The following is a 15467-nucleotide window of genomic DNA, read 5'->3' as shown; positions in this document are numbered from 1 at the left end:
TGGTAATATCTGCCATTGTTGTAGCAGGAAGGTAATAAATTGTAAGAAAATTGTTAATTTATTTATAGCTTAAAATGCAAAAATATCCAGTAATTTACCTCAAATTCAATTCTTAGAAAAGTTGTTCATGCCTCTTACAGTCATAACTTTAAGTTGCAATGATGATGTTTGGCCAGCCTGTCGTAGGTGTACCCAAAGCAAGTCCGAGGACACCAAAACTGTGATCTGACTTGTTCCAAAATTGTCCAACCTTGGGGTTCTAAATAAAAACTCAACAACCTCACCTAACAGATTTTTGTTAAAGAGAAGTGGGGGGGGAGAAGAAACTCGTGATCAGAATGCAGCAGGCTGGAACCATGAGCAGCAGGTATGCATCAAATTGGATGTGCTGGTTCTGGTTGGGCCTGGGGTGTGTCCCTAGTCTAAATTAAAGTTGTATAAAACCACCCAATTCAAAGCAAAAGGTTCTAGGGATAGTATAACCCAATGGCACTGGGTGAGGGGGAGTTCCAGGGAGTCAAGCTTGGCCCGCTGACTGAGCGGAGTTCTACAGGTGCTGGCGGTTTTTTCTGTGGGCCGGCTCACACTTTGGGTGGGGCAGTTTGCCTGTTCTGGGGTAAAATGTTCTGGCCACATTGGGTAGACAACGTAAATGGAGGATCTTAATTGGTTTAGATAATTAAAAACCCAGAGTCAGATATAGAGGGAAATGTTTGACTGTAGAGAATAAGGAGCAAGCCACCAACATACCTCACCTCCTAAGCGACTCAGCATGCAAGAGCAAGTTCCTGTTTCTCCCCTGCTTACACCCTGTTTCCACGCAGGTATCTCAACTTCCTGTCTGTACAGACCTCCAGACCTCTATAGCCAGCGGTAAACTCCATTCTCTGACCTTCAGACAGGCTTAGTTTTACAAGCAATATATCACCGCACACAACCCTTTTTTGTATCCTTGACTAAAGCCTCAAGGCTAAAGCTGACAAGTTTGCTACTGGTCCAGGGCTGGAGCAATGTTGCCTTACTCAATTACATCTTCACCAGCATTCTGGCTTGATGGTTTCCTTCACTGCCTAAGCTTGGCTGTCCTTTTATTATATTTAACATCAGGCTTTATTCCATTTAATATCTGGAATTAAGTCATGTGTTCAAGAAGATAAACAGATCAAGAAATGGGCTGGGGGGGGGTAGGCACACACCGTTAGGGCCCAGCACCTTTAGCAGAAGCAAGTAGATTTCTGACCAGCCTGGTCTACAGAGAAAGTTCCAAAACAGCCACATAGAAACTGTGGCTCAAAATAAGATTTTTTAAAATAAAATGTGGGTACCCATAAGATGGCTACACTGCATCTTGGCACAAGGACAGAGTTCAAAGCAGTCATCAAGTCACAAGACCTAAAGGTCAGAGGTGTGGTGGCTACAGTAGGATGTTTGGTTGTCTTAGTCTAAATAACAACAGACCTAAATCTGATGGTGTGGCTACTCCTGACTCTCAACGCTAGGGAAGAAGTTGGATCTGGAGTGTGTGGCTACTCCTCACCTCAAGGCTAGGGAACAAGAAGTTGGAGCTACCGTGTGGTTACTGAACGCTTAAAATAAGTGAGAAAGTCTGTTCGTTCCCTATACATGATACTGTGTTCTCTTTTGGTTAAGGTATATAAGAATGGTGAAAATAATTTCGTGGCATTTCAGTTTTGACTGATCTGGCCTCCTGATCTGTATTTTGTCTCTGTCTTTTCTTCATCATCTATAGCTAGCCTTTCCCTTATGCACATTCCCCCACTCCGTATTGACTTGAGGCTGCTAGGCTGGATCCAATTGCAGCCCCAAGTCAATACTTGGATTGCAGTTAAGAGATTGCATGAATCTGAGAAGACTTCAAACTTTAGACTTTTGGAAATTGTTGAGACTGTGGTGGATTGTAGGGACTTTTGAAGGTGGCCTAAATGTGTTTGGCATTGTTATGGCTACAAGCTCACAGGGGCCAGGCAGTGGAATATGATGGTTTGAACAGAAATGGCCGCCATATGGTTGGCCCATAGGGGATGCTGGAGTAGGTGTGGCTTTGTTGGAGGTGTGGCTGTGGAGGTGGGCTTTGAGGTCACATGTATGCTCAAGCTCACAGCTCAGTGTAAACTTACTTCCTGTGGGTCAAGATGTAGAACTCTCAGCTCTTCTCCCAGTACCATGGCTGTCTACACAGTGACATGTCCCATCATGGTAATGGATGAAATCTCTGAACTGTAAGGCCCCACCTCAATTAAACATTTTCTAAGTTGCTATGATAGTGGTGTCTCTTCACAGCAATAGAAAGTTCTAAGGCAAATTTACTGTGAAGAAAAATCTGACTTCATATAAATGTACCTTTTCTTTGGATCAAGACGGTATCTTGGTTATCTAGTCCAAACTATTTTTGAATCAGCAGCAATCTTTTCCATTCAGTGTTTTTTTCTTTTCATGGAAAAAAAGTGCAAAAGCATTTTCAAATAATCATGTGTATTCCTTGATATTGTATAGAAAGCTGGTAAGTGGGCGTTGCCTACAAGATTTAGTGGCAACATGGAAGTTTAATGTACAAGGAACTCTTTGCATAACAATGTATTTTCAATGCTTTATATATACAACAGTAGGGCTTTAAAAGAAATAGGGGTGTAGTTAAGTGGCAGAGCACTTAACGGTGCACGAGGTCTAGAATTCCATTTGCATCACTGAAAGAGGGAAGAACTTTCTAAAAATAACCAATGCTTTCCTAGGTAAACATTCTGTGTCCTCTATAGCAAAGGCTGCCTTAGCTTCCTGAGGGTTGTGCCACCATGCCCAACTTATCTAAATGTGTCTATTAGTGAGGGTAAGAAAAAACAAAGAGAAATGGAACCAAGGAAGATTTTGACTGTAGTTCTTTTAAAAAAATAAATGTTTATTTCAAGTATGAAAAGTAATGTCAAGACATCTTCCAAAAACTCCATTCAGTTTAACAAAAGTATAAAACAAGACTTCTTAAAAAACTTATACAATAAAGTACAAAATACTTAGGAATATAATTTGACATCCACAGTGGACATTTTCTGAAAAAATAAGTTTTGCTAATGTGCTTAGAATAAAAATATATTTACAGCCTCAGACAAACAAGTCCCCAGTTGCCCCAGACAAACAAGTCCCCAGTTGATGAATAGTTAGTTACATCAGATGACAGCATTTCGGAATAAGATTTGTGTAGGTCAACTTCCTGTTCTTTTTGGTTGTTTTGTTTTGGAGAGAGGTTCTCATGGCCTAAACTGGCCTAATGCTGGCTTAGCCATTACTGATCCTCTGTCTCCATCTGTCGAATGGCTAGGATCATAGCTTTGCACCACTATGTCAGCAAGACTTAAAACAGTAAACATGGTTTTAACAATGTAGAAGGTCACACATTGTGTAGTTTCCAGACAAATGCAATCTATTTCTTTGCCTGCTCATCAGCAGCTAATCCAACATTTCAGTTACCACAGTATCTATGAAAAACACAAGCTGTAACTAAACACCTTGGCTGAGAATTCCAAATGTGAAAGTCCTGAGTTATTTCCAGCAAGGGAAAGCCTGAAAAGAAAGTTAGGATTTCCCCAAGTGTAGAAGCACAGCTACCATATAATTTGTGATTACTTCACTGGACTGCTCCCAAGGCTTTTGCTTCTCTTTCTAGGTACATTTTTATAGGTCCTGGAATATGACATTTGAGTCTTTAATTGATTTTTGTAGCATTTCAAATTCATCTGCACTGAAGCTTTTCCTTAGCAAGTCTTGGAATCAGTCCGATCTGAGAAAATAAAACTTGATACTTAATGTTCCATATGACAAACACAATGGAAAATAAGATGGAAAATGTACAGTTATCTGTGGGGGCAGAAAATGAGCTAGATAGCTGAAATGACAGCAAATGCCTATAATCACAGATTCTCAAGGCTGAGGCAGGAGGATCTTCAGCTCAAGGCTATCTGAGTTTCACAGCAAGAACTTGCCTCAAAAACCAAAGGAAGAAGTGGGGATGATTTAGTGGTGGCTGCTTTTAGCCCAACACTTGGGTATAGGTATAGACCCTCTGAGAAGAGGCCAGCTTCTGCAAAGAGAGTTCCAGCCCAATCAAGGCAACATATAATGAAACTTGTCTGGGGAGGGGTGGGGGCAAGAGTTAGACAAGTTTGATTCCCGCACCTGCATGGTTAGGGTTTACAACTGCATATATAAACGAAGGGGATCCAAATGTCCTTTTCTGGACTCTGAGGGCACTGCACCCACATGCACATAATACCCTCCCCCCACAAAACAAAACAAAAAAACAGAATGGAGAAAATACAGAAAGGTATCCAGATACATGATGCAATCCCACTAAGAAGGTGGAGATAGGGTGACCAAGGTCGGTATCAACAAACTACACACAAGGTTCAAGGCCAGAATGGGCAATATTAAAGGCCAGAATGGACAATATTAAGATACCACCTTTTAAGAGAAGGAAGGATAGAGGGGTGAAGTGAGGGAGGGACAAATGGAGGGAGAGAGGAGGAGGGAGGGAGGAGAGAGGAGGGATTTGGAGAGGAAGGAACTTGGCCGTCTCCAAACAATGAATGGAAAATAGGTAACTTTATTATTCTACTATGGCTATGATAGACTCACAGCCTCAGAAAACCCTGTGCCTTCCTTTTCATTTACCCCTTTAGTTAATGTTTCATGGGCCTTGTTTCCCTGGATTCCAGGCATTAGAGTTGCTCTCTCAGTTCAGGGTCCTCTTCCCTCTTTCACTATACCTAACACTTTTTCATCCTGCTTTAACTATTCCTCTAATGGGCTGGTACTGAGTGTCAAATACAGAGCCTCATGAATGGGGCACTTCAACCTATTGAGCTATCTATCCCCAGCCCAATTTTTGTACCTCTTTGAGACAGTACTTTGTTTTGTAACTCCAGGCTGGTCTCCAGTTCTCTATAATCGTCCTGCCTCATGCCCTCAAGTACTGGGGCTATACAGAGAAAACTTTTTTTTTTTTTTTTTTTGTCCAAGGTTTCTCTGTGTTAACAACTCTGGCTGCCAGAACTCAATGTGTAGAACAAGGGTTTTTGAACTCACAGGGCTCCACCTGCCTCTGTTTTCCATGTACTGGGATTAAAAATGTGTCACCACCACTTAGCTATCTTTGCAGATCTAAGCAAAACTAAGACATAACTCCTCAGCTCTACTCTCTTGAAATATATTTATTCCATTGTAAATGAAACAGATAATGAGGATCCAGATAATAAGTTCTTGCCTTCCACATGTGCAGAGCCCTGGATTCTGCTCCTTAGCAGCACATAAACCTTCAGCATGTGAGAGGATCAGAAGTTCATGGTGAGTACTAGTCTTTGTCCTTTAAAATATTTGCTCCACTATTCTTTAATGGAGCTTGGAAGAGAGAGGGACCGGTTCAAGTCCCTAATCTAGCAATGTAGTAAGCCACATGACAAATGGGAATGTCCTGACTACCTTGCTTAGGGAACTGAATAAATGAGCCTGCAAATCACCAAATGGAAGTTGGCAGACATTACTGGAGGCCAATCCAGTCTGCCACAGATCTTAGTTAAGAGTTTAATGGAAATCACACAATATTCTTATTTATATATCATTTGATATAATGTCAAAATTGAGGTCAGCCTCAGAACCAGAAAATTCAATACCTTATGTTCTAACCCTCACGAGGTCAATAATACAAATAGTATCATTTTTCTGTTAAAGGGAACTAGATCCTGGTCTCCCACTCCATCCTGACAGAGAAAACAGAACCTTTTCTTACCTTCAGAAACAAACACCAAGTGACTAAAAAAGAATACCACAAATAAAATCATGCATTGTGATAATACTATAATTATAATATCAATGTTACAGATAAACTGGTAAATCAAAAACAAAACAAAAGGAAACAGATGGTGTTTTACCTATTTCTTCACTTGATTCGTCATCTTTGTCCTTGTAGGGATACATTTTAACCAATCTTCTTTGTAGTTTTTATTCCTGAAACTGTTTAAATACTTGTTTTCAGAAATATAATCTTTACTCCTCTATTTTAGCATAATGAAAAAATCCACCCTGCCTATAATACATCACAGGGTTATTTTATGATATATTATACCTAAATACCATATATGAAACATAGCATTTTAAAGGTTGGTAGCAGCTGCTTTACTATGTAAACTAAGCTAGTCTCAAATTCAGAGATCCACCTGACTCTGCCTTCCAGTGTTGAAATTAAAGGTGTGTGACATCATGTTTTGAAGTCAGCCATTTTAAATAAAAATTATTTTTGTTCTGTACCTATCACCATACACACACACACACATTGTATATACTATTGCTTCATCACACCAACAGGTACAATCATCGGGAGAAAATCAACAACAACAACAACAAAAAAAAATCACAGACAAAACTAAAAACATTAACTAAAATCCTATACTTTTCAACACAATGTGTTAGCTGTAATATCCACAATTTCAAAACCTCCTATGATCACAACTATTCATTCATTTTCTCCTGTAATTCTTTACTTCATGGAAGTGACTCATGATTTCTATTCTGTTTTTTTAGTTTTTGAGATGACGCCTTATAGCTAAGGCTGGCCTAAAACTCTTTGGATTCTTCTGCCTCCAGCATTCCACATGCATCACTCAATACCATTTAGACTTGTGCCTAACTTGAGATTAATTTGTTTCAAACAACTACAGCTTCTTAGCAGGTCTTTTAACTTATAAATAGACTAGATATTACCATTTTAGCTTTGGGGATAACATCTTCATCTTTCATTTCAAAGATGGCAACAAGCTGACCCCCATTAACAAGGTATATTACATCCCAGTATTTAGAACAAAGTTTCACATACACACTGCTTTGAAATTACCGTTACAAAAAGGAAACTGAAACCAAGACACTGGCTGTGGCTGCAGTTCAGTGGTATAGTACTAGTGGTTTGACCACGAATACCACAAATCCAAATCTCCTTGAAGCAAAAGTACACGTGATACTTTTAGAACTGCTTTTCACAGGGCAGGTTCTTAGGACTTAATAAAATATTCGTGTTCAGGAAATGTTTGAAAAATTTGCCAGTGCTAATCTACTAGAATTTAAAATAAGGAGCAACAAACACACAACAAATGCTGGTCAATGAACACGGACTCACTGTCACCCCCGACTCTAGCCCATCCCACTCACCCACTCCTAGGACTACACCTCTACTGTGCCTCACACAAAAGCATTCATTGGGCCCTGTGGTTTCTACCTGCATATTTCTACCACATGGGAGACAAGAGAGGATCAGAGTTAAAAGGCCAACCTTGATGATACAGCAATTTAACACCAGCCTGAACTGTGAAATGTCTCTCCAACCCCACCCCGTCCCCCAAAAAGAAAATTATACTGAACCTCGCACAGATGCTTGTCTTTCCTCAGGACCAGGCCTTGGATCATCCTGTTTGCCAATGGAGCATGTATTCTTCAGTAACACATCTGGACATAACCAACCCAACATGGGCTTGTCTAAATTATCGTTTGTCACTGTACATGCCCTATTCTTCTCTTTTTTCCTAAGCTTCTTGGATGCACTGTCCAATTTGGTGAGACAAATGCTTCCAATCTGGTACATTTGAATGCAACTCATCTGTACTGTTTCCCTCTCTTCACTCCTTTACTTGGGGAGATATCTGGCTGGACTTATTACTCATACTGGTCAATCTTTCCAATTTGGTTTCTAACACCAATACAGGCTATGTCCGGCTGCTTCCCATCAAATCTTCCTTTTTTACTATTATTTATTGGACATACTGTATGTCTTAGCCTCCTCAGAATGATGGGTCTTGAGATTTGGCCATGGCTGGTGGAATTATGTTCTGTTTCTTTTTTAGTCTCTGCACTGACACTCTGTGATACAGAATTCTTACTGAACTCATGTGTTCTGAGTCACAAGGCACATTTTCTACACCTATGTTTTTGGAGGTAGCGTCCCCATGTACAAGCCTGTCTTTTTGCCGCTGTAAATATTCCTGCACAAAGTTATAACTCTATTACTCTTAGAGGAGCTTCCCTTTGAGTCTGAGGGCTCAGAATTTGTCACCTTTTCTTTAGCACAGGCTCTTTCATTTGGTTCTGTCAGAGTGCTGTACACTCTTAGTGTGCCTCCAGCATTTTTGTTCTGCTCTTTGTTTTTCTATATTTCTTCTTTTTTATTTCCACATCTGAGATAAGCACATGGTCAGTTTTCCTTTTTCAAAATATTTCAGTTTGGAGCTACCTGCTTTGAACTTAAATATTTTCTTGTGACACTGACTGTACCAAATTTTTTTTCCTCCTGCATGGATCTTTATTTGGCAGAAGTCCTGCATGTGCTTTTACTCGGATCTGAGTCTTGAAATGTGTGTTTCTTCTGGAAGGCTCTTCTGAGAATCTTGTTTAGGAAAATGCTGGCATATTTTTATCAGAGTTGGAAGTTACCACATGAAATGCTTCCAGGGTTGGTTTTTTATTACTTTTTAAGGGATCTGGTTTGTCACACTTAGAAGAAAGACTTGCTTTTTGCTCTATTTTCAGTGAGCTATTCTGTTTCCTGCTTTCGATTTATCTTTATCTTTCTGGTGACATCTCATTGAAAAATTACCAGTTAATTCCTGTTCCACCCTTTTGATGAGCTGTCTTTTGTTTCAGATGTTTTTATCTTTCAACATGTTTATCAGAAAAATGGCCTTCCTCAGCTTGGGTCAGAGGACTTTTTGGTTACCAGAAATAGGATTAATTTTTAAAAATAGTGATCCCACTGTTACAGGCCTGCTCTCCTTGTTTGCAATTGGTGACCTCCAAAGAACACAGGTTTTTTCTGCCGTGGTGCTGCACTGACACTGTGGCACACCTTCATAAACCATTGAGGCCAGCCCAAGGCACAGCAATGGATTTTGTCTTTCTCTAGATCCAACATTCCAGGGTTGTGACTTTTCTTCTCTGGGGACCTGTGAACCACACAGGCCTTTATTTCTGCACTGTCTTTTGTGTTCTTGAGTTCTGCCAATCTGTCTAAGTCACTTGCTTCGATCCTCTTCAGGGAAATAATTCTTTGATTTGTTCTGAGTTTAATACTGTAATTTTTATTTGGTCTGCGTTTTCCCCAGATACATTACCAGTTTTACTACCAGTTTGATTTTCTTATTTCATGTGTCTTTTGTTGTCTCACATAAACTTCAGGCCTGGCAATAGTCTCAATGCCATAAGGGAACTCTTTTAGAAGTTCTGACAGCTGGTCATGTAGGCATGAGACAGGTTCACTTTCATCATTAATCTCATTTACTACAGGAAGACTGTCTCTGGACTTACTGATGGCCATACCAGTTTCCTGAGGTTGAGGATCTTGCTGAACAACAGCAGGTGAACACATGTTCTTAGTTGTCTTTTTTCACCAGTATTTTCCTTTTTACTGCTTCCTCTAGGGTTTCTTGTTTGCTTTAACATACTCACTAGATGCTGCCTCTGAAGGCTGTAGTGGCTCTGGGTGCTCAGTGACTTCATGAGGAACATCTGTACATGGCATACATTTATCTTCCTGAAACTACAGTCTTTATTTTCAGCAATGTCATCTACTTGTTCTTCTTGTTGACTATTAATTGCCTGCTGATTAGGGTGAAAGTTTCAGGTGCTCATTTTGTACAGAGTTGAATATCTCTGCTATCTGGGAATTGTAAGATGCATCTCCTTCTGCAAGAGAACAGATACTTTCAATCTGTAACATAGGCCCACTCACAGTGTTGCTGTCCTTAGGGGTTAGGCAAAGCGTCAGCGCCCAGGGGAGAGTGTTTCCCTAGGCCACTATCAACTACAGCTAGATCACTCTGTGTTGGTTTGTGCTGCTTTACCTCATGCACAGGCAGGGACAGCTCAGTGGATTCAGGATTACTTTGCTACTGCTCCCGACTATCATAGGGCAAAGCAGCAGTTACTGTTGAATTTTCTTCCTGCTGGTTTTGTAAGCTACAAACACTGCCTTCCTTAACAACTGGGTACACAGTTTCAGGTACAACTTCAGGTGCCACCTCTTTCCCAGGTATGGTATTGATATCTGAAAGAATTAAAGGTGAAACCACAGCAATCTGAAGCTCTGTTCCTTTTCCAACAGCTACATCTGAAGACTAGTGAATCGGTGTGAGAACTGACAGGACTGTTTGTGATGACGTGGTCATTTTCTGAGGATTTCTAACACCCGAACAAAATTCTTCACGTGAACTTCATTCGTGGGATTTGAACATCCAATTGCTGTTGTACTGGTTCTCGATACACTATATTGTTTTTCTTCTAAAGGCTTTGGAACATTTTCTTCTGTGGTTTTTGAGGTTGGTTTTTCCAAAGAGAAAGACATGTTGCTAGCAATTCCATGGAACACCTACTGTCCCTTTTAGCAGACATTTCTTTTGCTGAAATTCAGAATGCCGCGTTGGTTCAGTATAAGTATTAGCTGTTTTACTGCAACCATTTGCCATCAAAATATCTTTATTGATTTTAATTTTTCTTGCAAGTTCTGAAAACTTCTTTTAATTTCTACTAGTGATTTAATATCCTTCACCAGCTTTTCTTTGTGACATTTGTGTCTATTATTTGATTTGTACTTGGATTGCAGGAATACTTTCTTTCTTCTTGATTATTTTGAACAAGAGTCTGAACACCATCCCCAGAAGAGCCAGCAGAGTCATTGTAAGACTGTTTTGTATTTATTTTCAACTCACAGAATTTTCCAATTGTATTGAAATTTCTACTAGTGTTCTGCCACTGCTGTTCAAACACTTTGTAAGCATCTTTCTTTTTTCTCAGATGAGTGCATTTCTGTACTCTGGAGGAACTTCCACAGGCAAGTGTCTAGAAACAGACTGAGAATTTGCACATTTTGGCTTCCATACTACAGCTGTAAGGAGAGGCAGGAGTCTTTTGTTGGTTTCTGCAGCACACTGATATGACGACACAGGTACAGGATGCTTTGATGGTAAGGTCTGTGTAGAAGGTGGAAGCTGATGATTTTTAACTTGTAATGATGTAGATGATACAAAGTTTTGTTTCTGAACTGAAGTGTCTTGCACAAAGCTTTGTGGTAAATAAGGATATTGCTTTGGAGGTGGCCTGTAATCTGGATAAGTAGCTCATTGGATGAGCATTGTGTCCAGCCAACAAGCTCATCTGGTATTGAGTGGTTAAGTCCCTGATTTCCTTGGTAAGTTACAGGAACTCTTACAGAATTTGAAGGAGTCGCTTTGTAGTTGCACAGAATAGGTATCTGATGTGATAAGCTGACTCTGTGGTACATGTATATAAGGCATATTAGTACCTCCATCAGGTTTATGAGATACAGTTGCCTCTGTATGAGAAGGCATAAAATTCCTCATTGTTGAATTCATCCAGGCATTTTGCATAACTCCTGAAGACACTGTTTGCAAACTGTAGCTTGGTTGTTGGGCTCCTTTAACATTTGTATATGTGACTCTTTCTACTGAAGTCTGTGAGGCCACAACTGTCCTATTATGCATATTAGAAACAGAGATCTGAGGAGTTATATAACTCCTGACATTCACAAGTGGCTGTGAAACTGAATTTGAATTAGTGGGATACAGGCATGCTTCCTGGTTATGTGGGAGACAGCTGAAAGAACTTTGAGAACTTGTGGAAGGCATTAAAAACTGCTGTAAAAGAGATGACTGGCCTTTAGGATATGGTGGTGGTTTGGGCAGCATTCTCTGGTTTTCCATTCCAATTCATATTTGATCTGGTTTAGTAGTAGTGTTGTATATATCTGTGGTTTTTAATGTCACAAATCTGCAAGAAATACAAATAAAGATCTTTTATTAAAAAATTTCCCCCCCATCCCCAGACTTTTTTTTTTTTTTTTTTTTTTTTTGAGACAGTCTTTCTAGCCTAGAACTAGACCAGATTGACTTCAAATCTGTGGTTATCACTTTGCTTAGACAGACTTTCGAAGAACAATAGAAGCAAATTATGTCTATGGTAACTAATAAGCTGTACCTAGATAGAAGTAATGGAAGCTATACCAAGAATTGAGCCAATTGTCAAGATCAATGAAATGTGTAAAGATTCACCCACACCAAGCAGCTGTCACCTGTTAAAGCGGCACTTTACTGCTTTTACTTGAGGTGAAGGTGATGGACTTAAAGAGAAGTATGCTAAGCATTCACTCTACCCCTTAACTCTGTGTGTGTGTAATCTCCATGGCCTGTTACTCCTAATTTTAATACTTTATTCTTACTGTACACTCCCAACTTATAATTCTATTGGTATATACAATATTATCTTGTTTTTTTTTCATAAAATTTCTAAGCATAAACACTATAGGGTTTTGCTCTGTGCTCAACTACTCAAGAGGCTAAACAGTATTGTGACAATATCTAGAAAATAGAGACCCTATCTGAAGAATGAAACAAAATCTAAAACATCTTGAGACAAACGCAATCTACTGTTTGTCTGTTTTTCCTTATCATACATAGACGGGTTATTGCATTTCACTAAAAATGGTCTATCTGCATAGCATTTAACTTTATGGCTATATCACTTGTGACATTCTAATAAATTTATCTGAGTTAGGCCTGGCTGTGCATGTCTATAATCCCAGCACTTAAACAGCGGAAGCAGGAAGACATCAAGTCCAAGACCTAGTTAGGCTATAGAGTAAGTTCAAAGCCTACCTAGGCTGCAGTTTAGTGAAGCCTATCTCAAAATACAAAGTTAAAACTATGAGGATCCAGAGGGTCTACAGTTCCTTTCTCAAGCACAAATCCCGACTGAGCATGCTACATGAATTCAGAAAAGCCACAGGCATAAGATAATATCTAAGTCTAAGGAAGAATGTCTCCAGTACACATTAACAGAGAAGTATGGAAGAGGAACTCTGGGAATGGGACAAGGTAGACTTGCATTCAATTCTATCTTTAGTAGATACCTAAAGCTGTGGGAAAAACAAAACTTACTCATTCTTGAAAAGTGAAGCCAGACTCATAGTCCTATGTCTCTGTCTACCACACCATTGCCCTCCTTTCCAGGACCCTGTGTTGTCTATGGCTGTGCTAGCCTAGCCATAAGAACAAAAAAGAAAAAAATAGTATTTGACCTTTGTGCCTGGTAGAAAATAAATAAATAAATTACAAAGTCACTTGCAGTTTCTTGAGTGACAGAAGTACCTTCTTTTACTTTCTTTTTGTTCACATCTGAGTATATACTAAGAGGAAGAACTCAGTGCCATCTCAGGAAACACTCAATGCCAATGGCACACAATTTTCAACACCACCTATAGCTTTAGACACCATGGACAACCAGAGTTTAACACTGCAAGAAACAGTACTGAGATTTGATACAAGTGCTCAGAGGGTAGTACACTGCCTAGAAATGGAAACCCCACCCAACCCTTAAAAAAGCTGGCTATATCCACCACATCCTTTTTTTGGATTTTAATGAGAAGGGATTGTTACAAGATACCCCCTTAAATTTGCCATTAGTCACCAGAAGTGTAGGACTCTGGAATGGGAACTGGGACAGTCTTGTGGAACTCAGCCCTTCAACTAGTAGAATGGGAGAGCAGGATAGCCAGAAGGCACAAAATTAGAGAATAAGTTGGCAGGGGGACAATTCCCTGCTGTCACAAGTGTTGTGTAAATGTAAAAATACAGCATTAAAATCAGGTGGGTTATGGGAGAAGACATACTAGAGTTGGTGGCACACCAAAATATCTTGCAAGGAATAGGCCATGGAGACAAACTTTGAGAGAAGTTTAATTCTGGACCTCCAGGGTATAAAGATGAGAACACTGGCTGAGCACGTCACTATGTCATCCAGTATAGTAAAAAATGTATCACTGCTTTCCTACTACCCCAGTTCTGGACAGAGGTCCCCAAATACCCAGAGACTTGAGACAGGGTCTCACTATATACTCTTATCTAACCTTAAACTAGCAGTGATCCTCTTGCCTCTCTACTTCTCAAGGGTTATAATTCAACCATAACCAACTAAAAACATAGCTATATATGTTGATAACCCCATATTTGAGGTTGGAGAATGGAGACCACTGGGCCTAGGAATTCTATGGCCAGCTAACCTATCTGAAATGGTCATGCCCTTGTTCCATCCCCAGGACCACATAACAAGCCAGTAATCTCTGCAGAAGGATCAGATGCTCGAGGCTTTCCTTCCTCCTCTTATGTTTTTGGTTGTGAGCCTAACCTTTAACGGCCCCCTTCCCTCCTTATTATCAAGTTGGAGGCCAGCCTTGGAAACATTAAGCTCCTATCTACAAAACAAAAATAAAAACAAAACACTTATAACCAGGTATGATAGTTTGCACTTGGGAATTGAAAGGCTGAGGTAAGAGGACCACTCAAAACTCAAGGATGAGACCACTCTGGGCAACAAAGTGAGACAGTCTCTCAAATAAAACAAAACTTAGAACCTTTAAGTAGACAAAGTCTACCATTTATTTTTCCAAGGCGTTGACTCTTACATGGCATTAGTCTGTTGGTAGTAATTTCCCATGAGAAATCTGAGAAGATGCTTAGGGGGTGGGGGGTGGGGGTTATAAATAGCAAGCTGAGTTAAAGGAGGCTGAAGAGAGAATGAAGTGAACAGGAAAGGATTTTTCACTTGAAATTTTTATGAAGATCTTACTACGCTGTTTCAACAATCAACTCGATACAAGCTAGAATCCATTACTTGAGAAGAGAGAAATAAGGGATCTCTAGATCAAACTGACCCATGGGGATGTCCCTGGGGGACTATCTTGATTATGTTGAGTCTGAGTTCCATACTGCCTAGAAAGCAACTGAGCACAGGCACACACCGTACTCATTCTCTGCTCCTGACTGGGTAGGATCAGCTGCTTCAAATTCCTGCTTCAGCTTCTCTACAGTAACAGACTGTAATCTGGAAGTGAGCCTTATAAACTCGCTTCCTTAAAGCTCCTTGTGTTGAGCTGTTTTATTTATTGTGGGGACTTGATAGTTAGCGCTATGGCACTGTTTTTGCCTGCACAGAAATGAACTGCTCCATCCAAGTCACTAGAGTGCTCAGACTCGAGTGATAATTTACACAGGTTCCCTGTGGTGATTAAAGAAATTTAATATGGAGCCAGGAATCATCCCGTAACGGCTGCTGACCTTTTGCTCTGGAATAAATGGGAGATCCTAGTCTCCTGCAGGTGAGATAAGAATAAAATAATGAGCTGTTAGGTATTAACCACTGCCTTTACTTCTGTAAAACTTGAAATTGCAATGGGAAAGGGATAAAATGGTCTTTTTTATTACTATATAGCGGAAAAGTAAGAACAACTGAGAGACATAAAATAGTTTTCCTGCCCAGCTGTGGATTCCACTGGTAGCTATGAATCATACCTTTCCCATGCTTGCCTTTAAAAATCCCACTTCACCCCACCTCCAAATAGCTTGCTGTGTTGG

The 15467-nt window shown here is 39.9% G+C and overlaps 1 protein-coding gene across 1 annotated transcript; it reads right to left on the bottom strand.

Moving 5' to 3' along the window:
• Nucleotides 1-3632: 3632 nt before the first annotated feature.
• Resf1 (retroelement silencing factor 1) lies at nt 3633-11841 on the bottom strand. Its single transcript, XM_051173370.1, is given in 38 exon segments — nt 3633-3695; nt 3697-3773; nt 5273-5321; nt 5949-6001; nt 6004-6018; nt 7417-7620; nt 7623-7671; nt 7674-7770; nt 7812-7857; nt 7860-7934; nt 7937-8039; nt 8042-8191; nt 8194-8258; nt 8261-8307; nt 8309-8382; nt 8384-8416; nt 8418-8441; nt 8443-8607; nt 8610-8668; nt 8671-8706; nt 8709-8852; nt 8855-8911; nt 8914-9079; nt 9082-9184; nt 9186-9579; nt 9582-9654; nt 9656-9793; nt 9795-10243; nt 10246-10359; nt 10362-10445; nt 10448-10561; nt 10564-10605; nt 10608-10830; nt 10832-10858; nt 10860-11158; nt 11161-11269; nt 11271-11732; nt 11734-11841. Coding segments are annotated over 38 exon segments (4521 nt in total). The 5' UTR covers nt 11773-11841.
• Nucleotides 11842-15467: the final 3626 nt, after the last annotated feature.

This window comes from Phodopus roborovskii, unplaced genomic scaffold (assembly GCF_943737965.1).
Source record: "Phodopus roborovskii unplaced genomic scaffold, PHOROB, whole genome shotgun sequence".
Lineage (NCBI taxonomy): Eukaryota > Metazoa > Chordata > Mammalia > Rodentia > Cricetidae > Phodopus > Phodopus roborovskii.
This window is presented reverse-complemented; position numbering and strand designations above follow the sequence as displayed.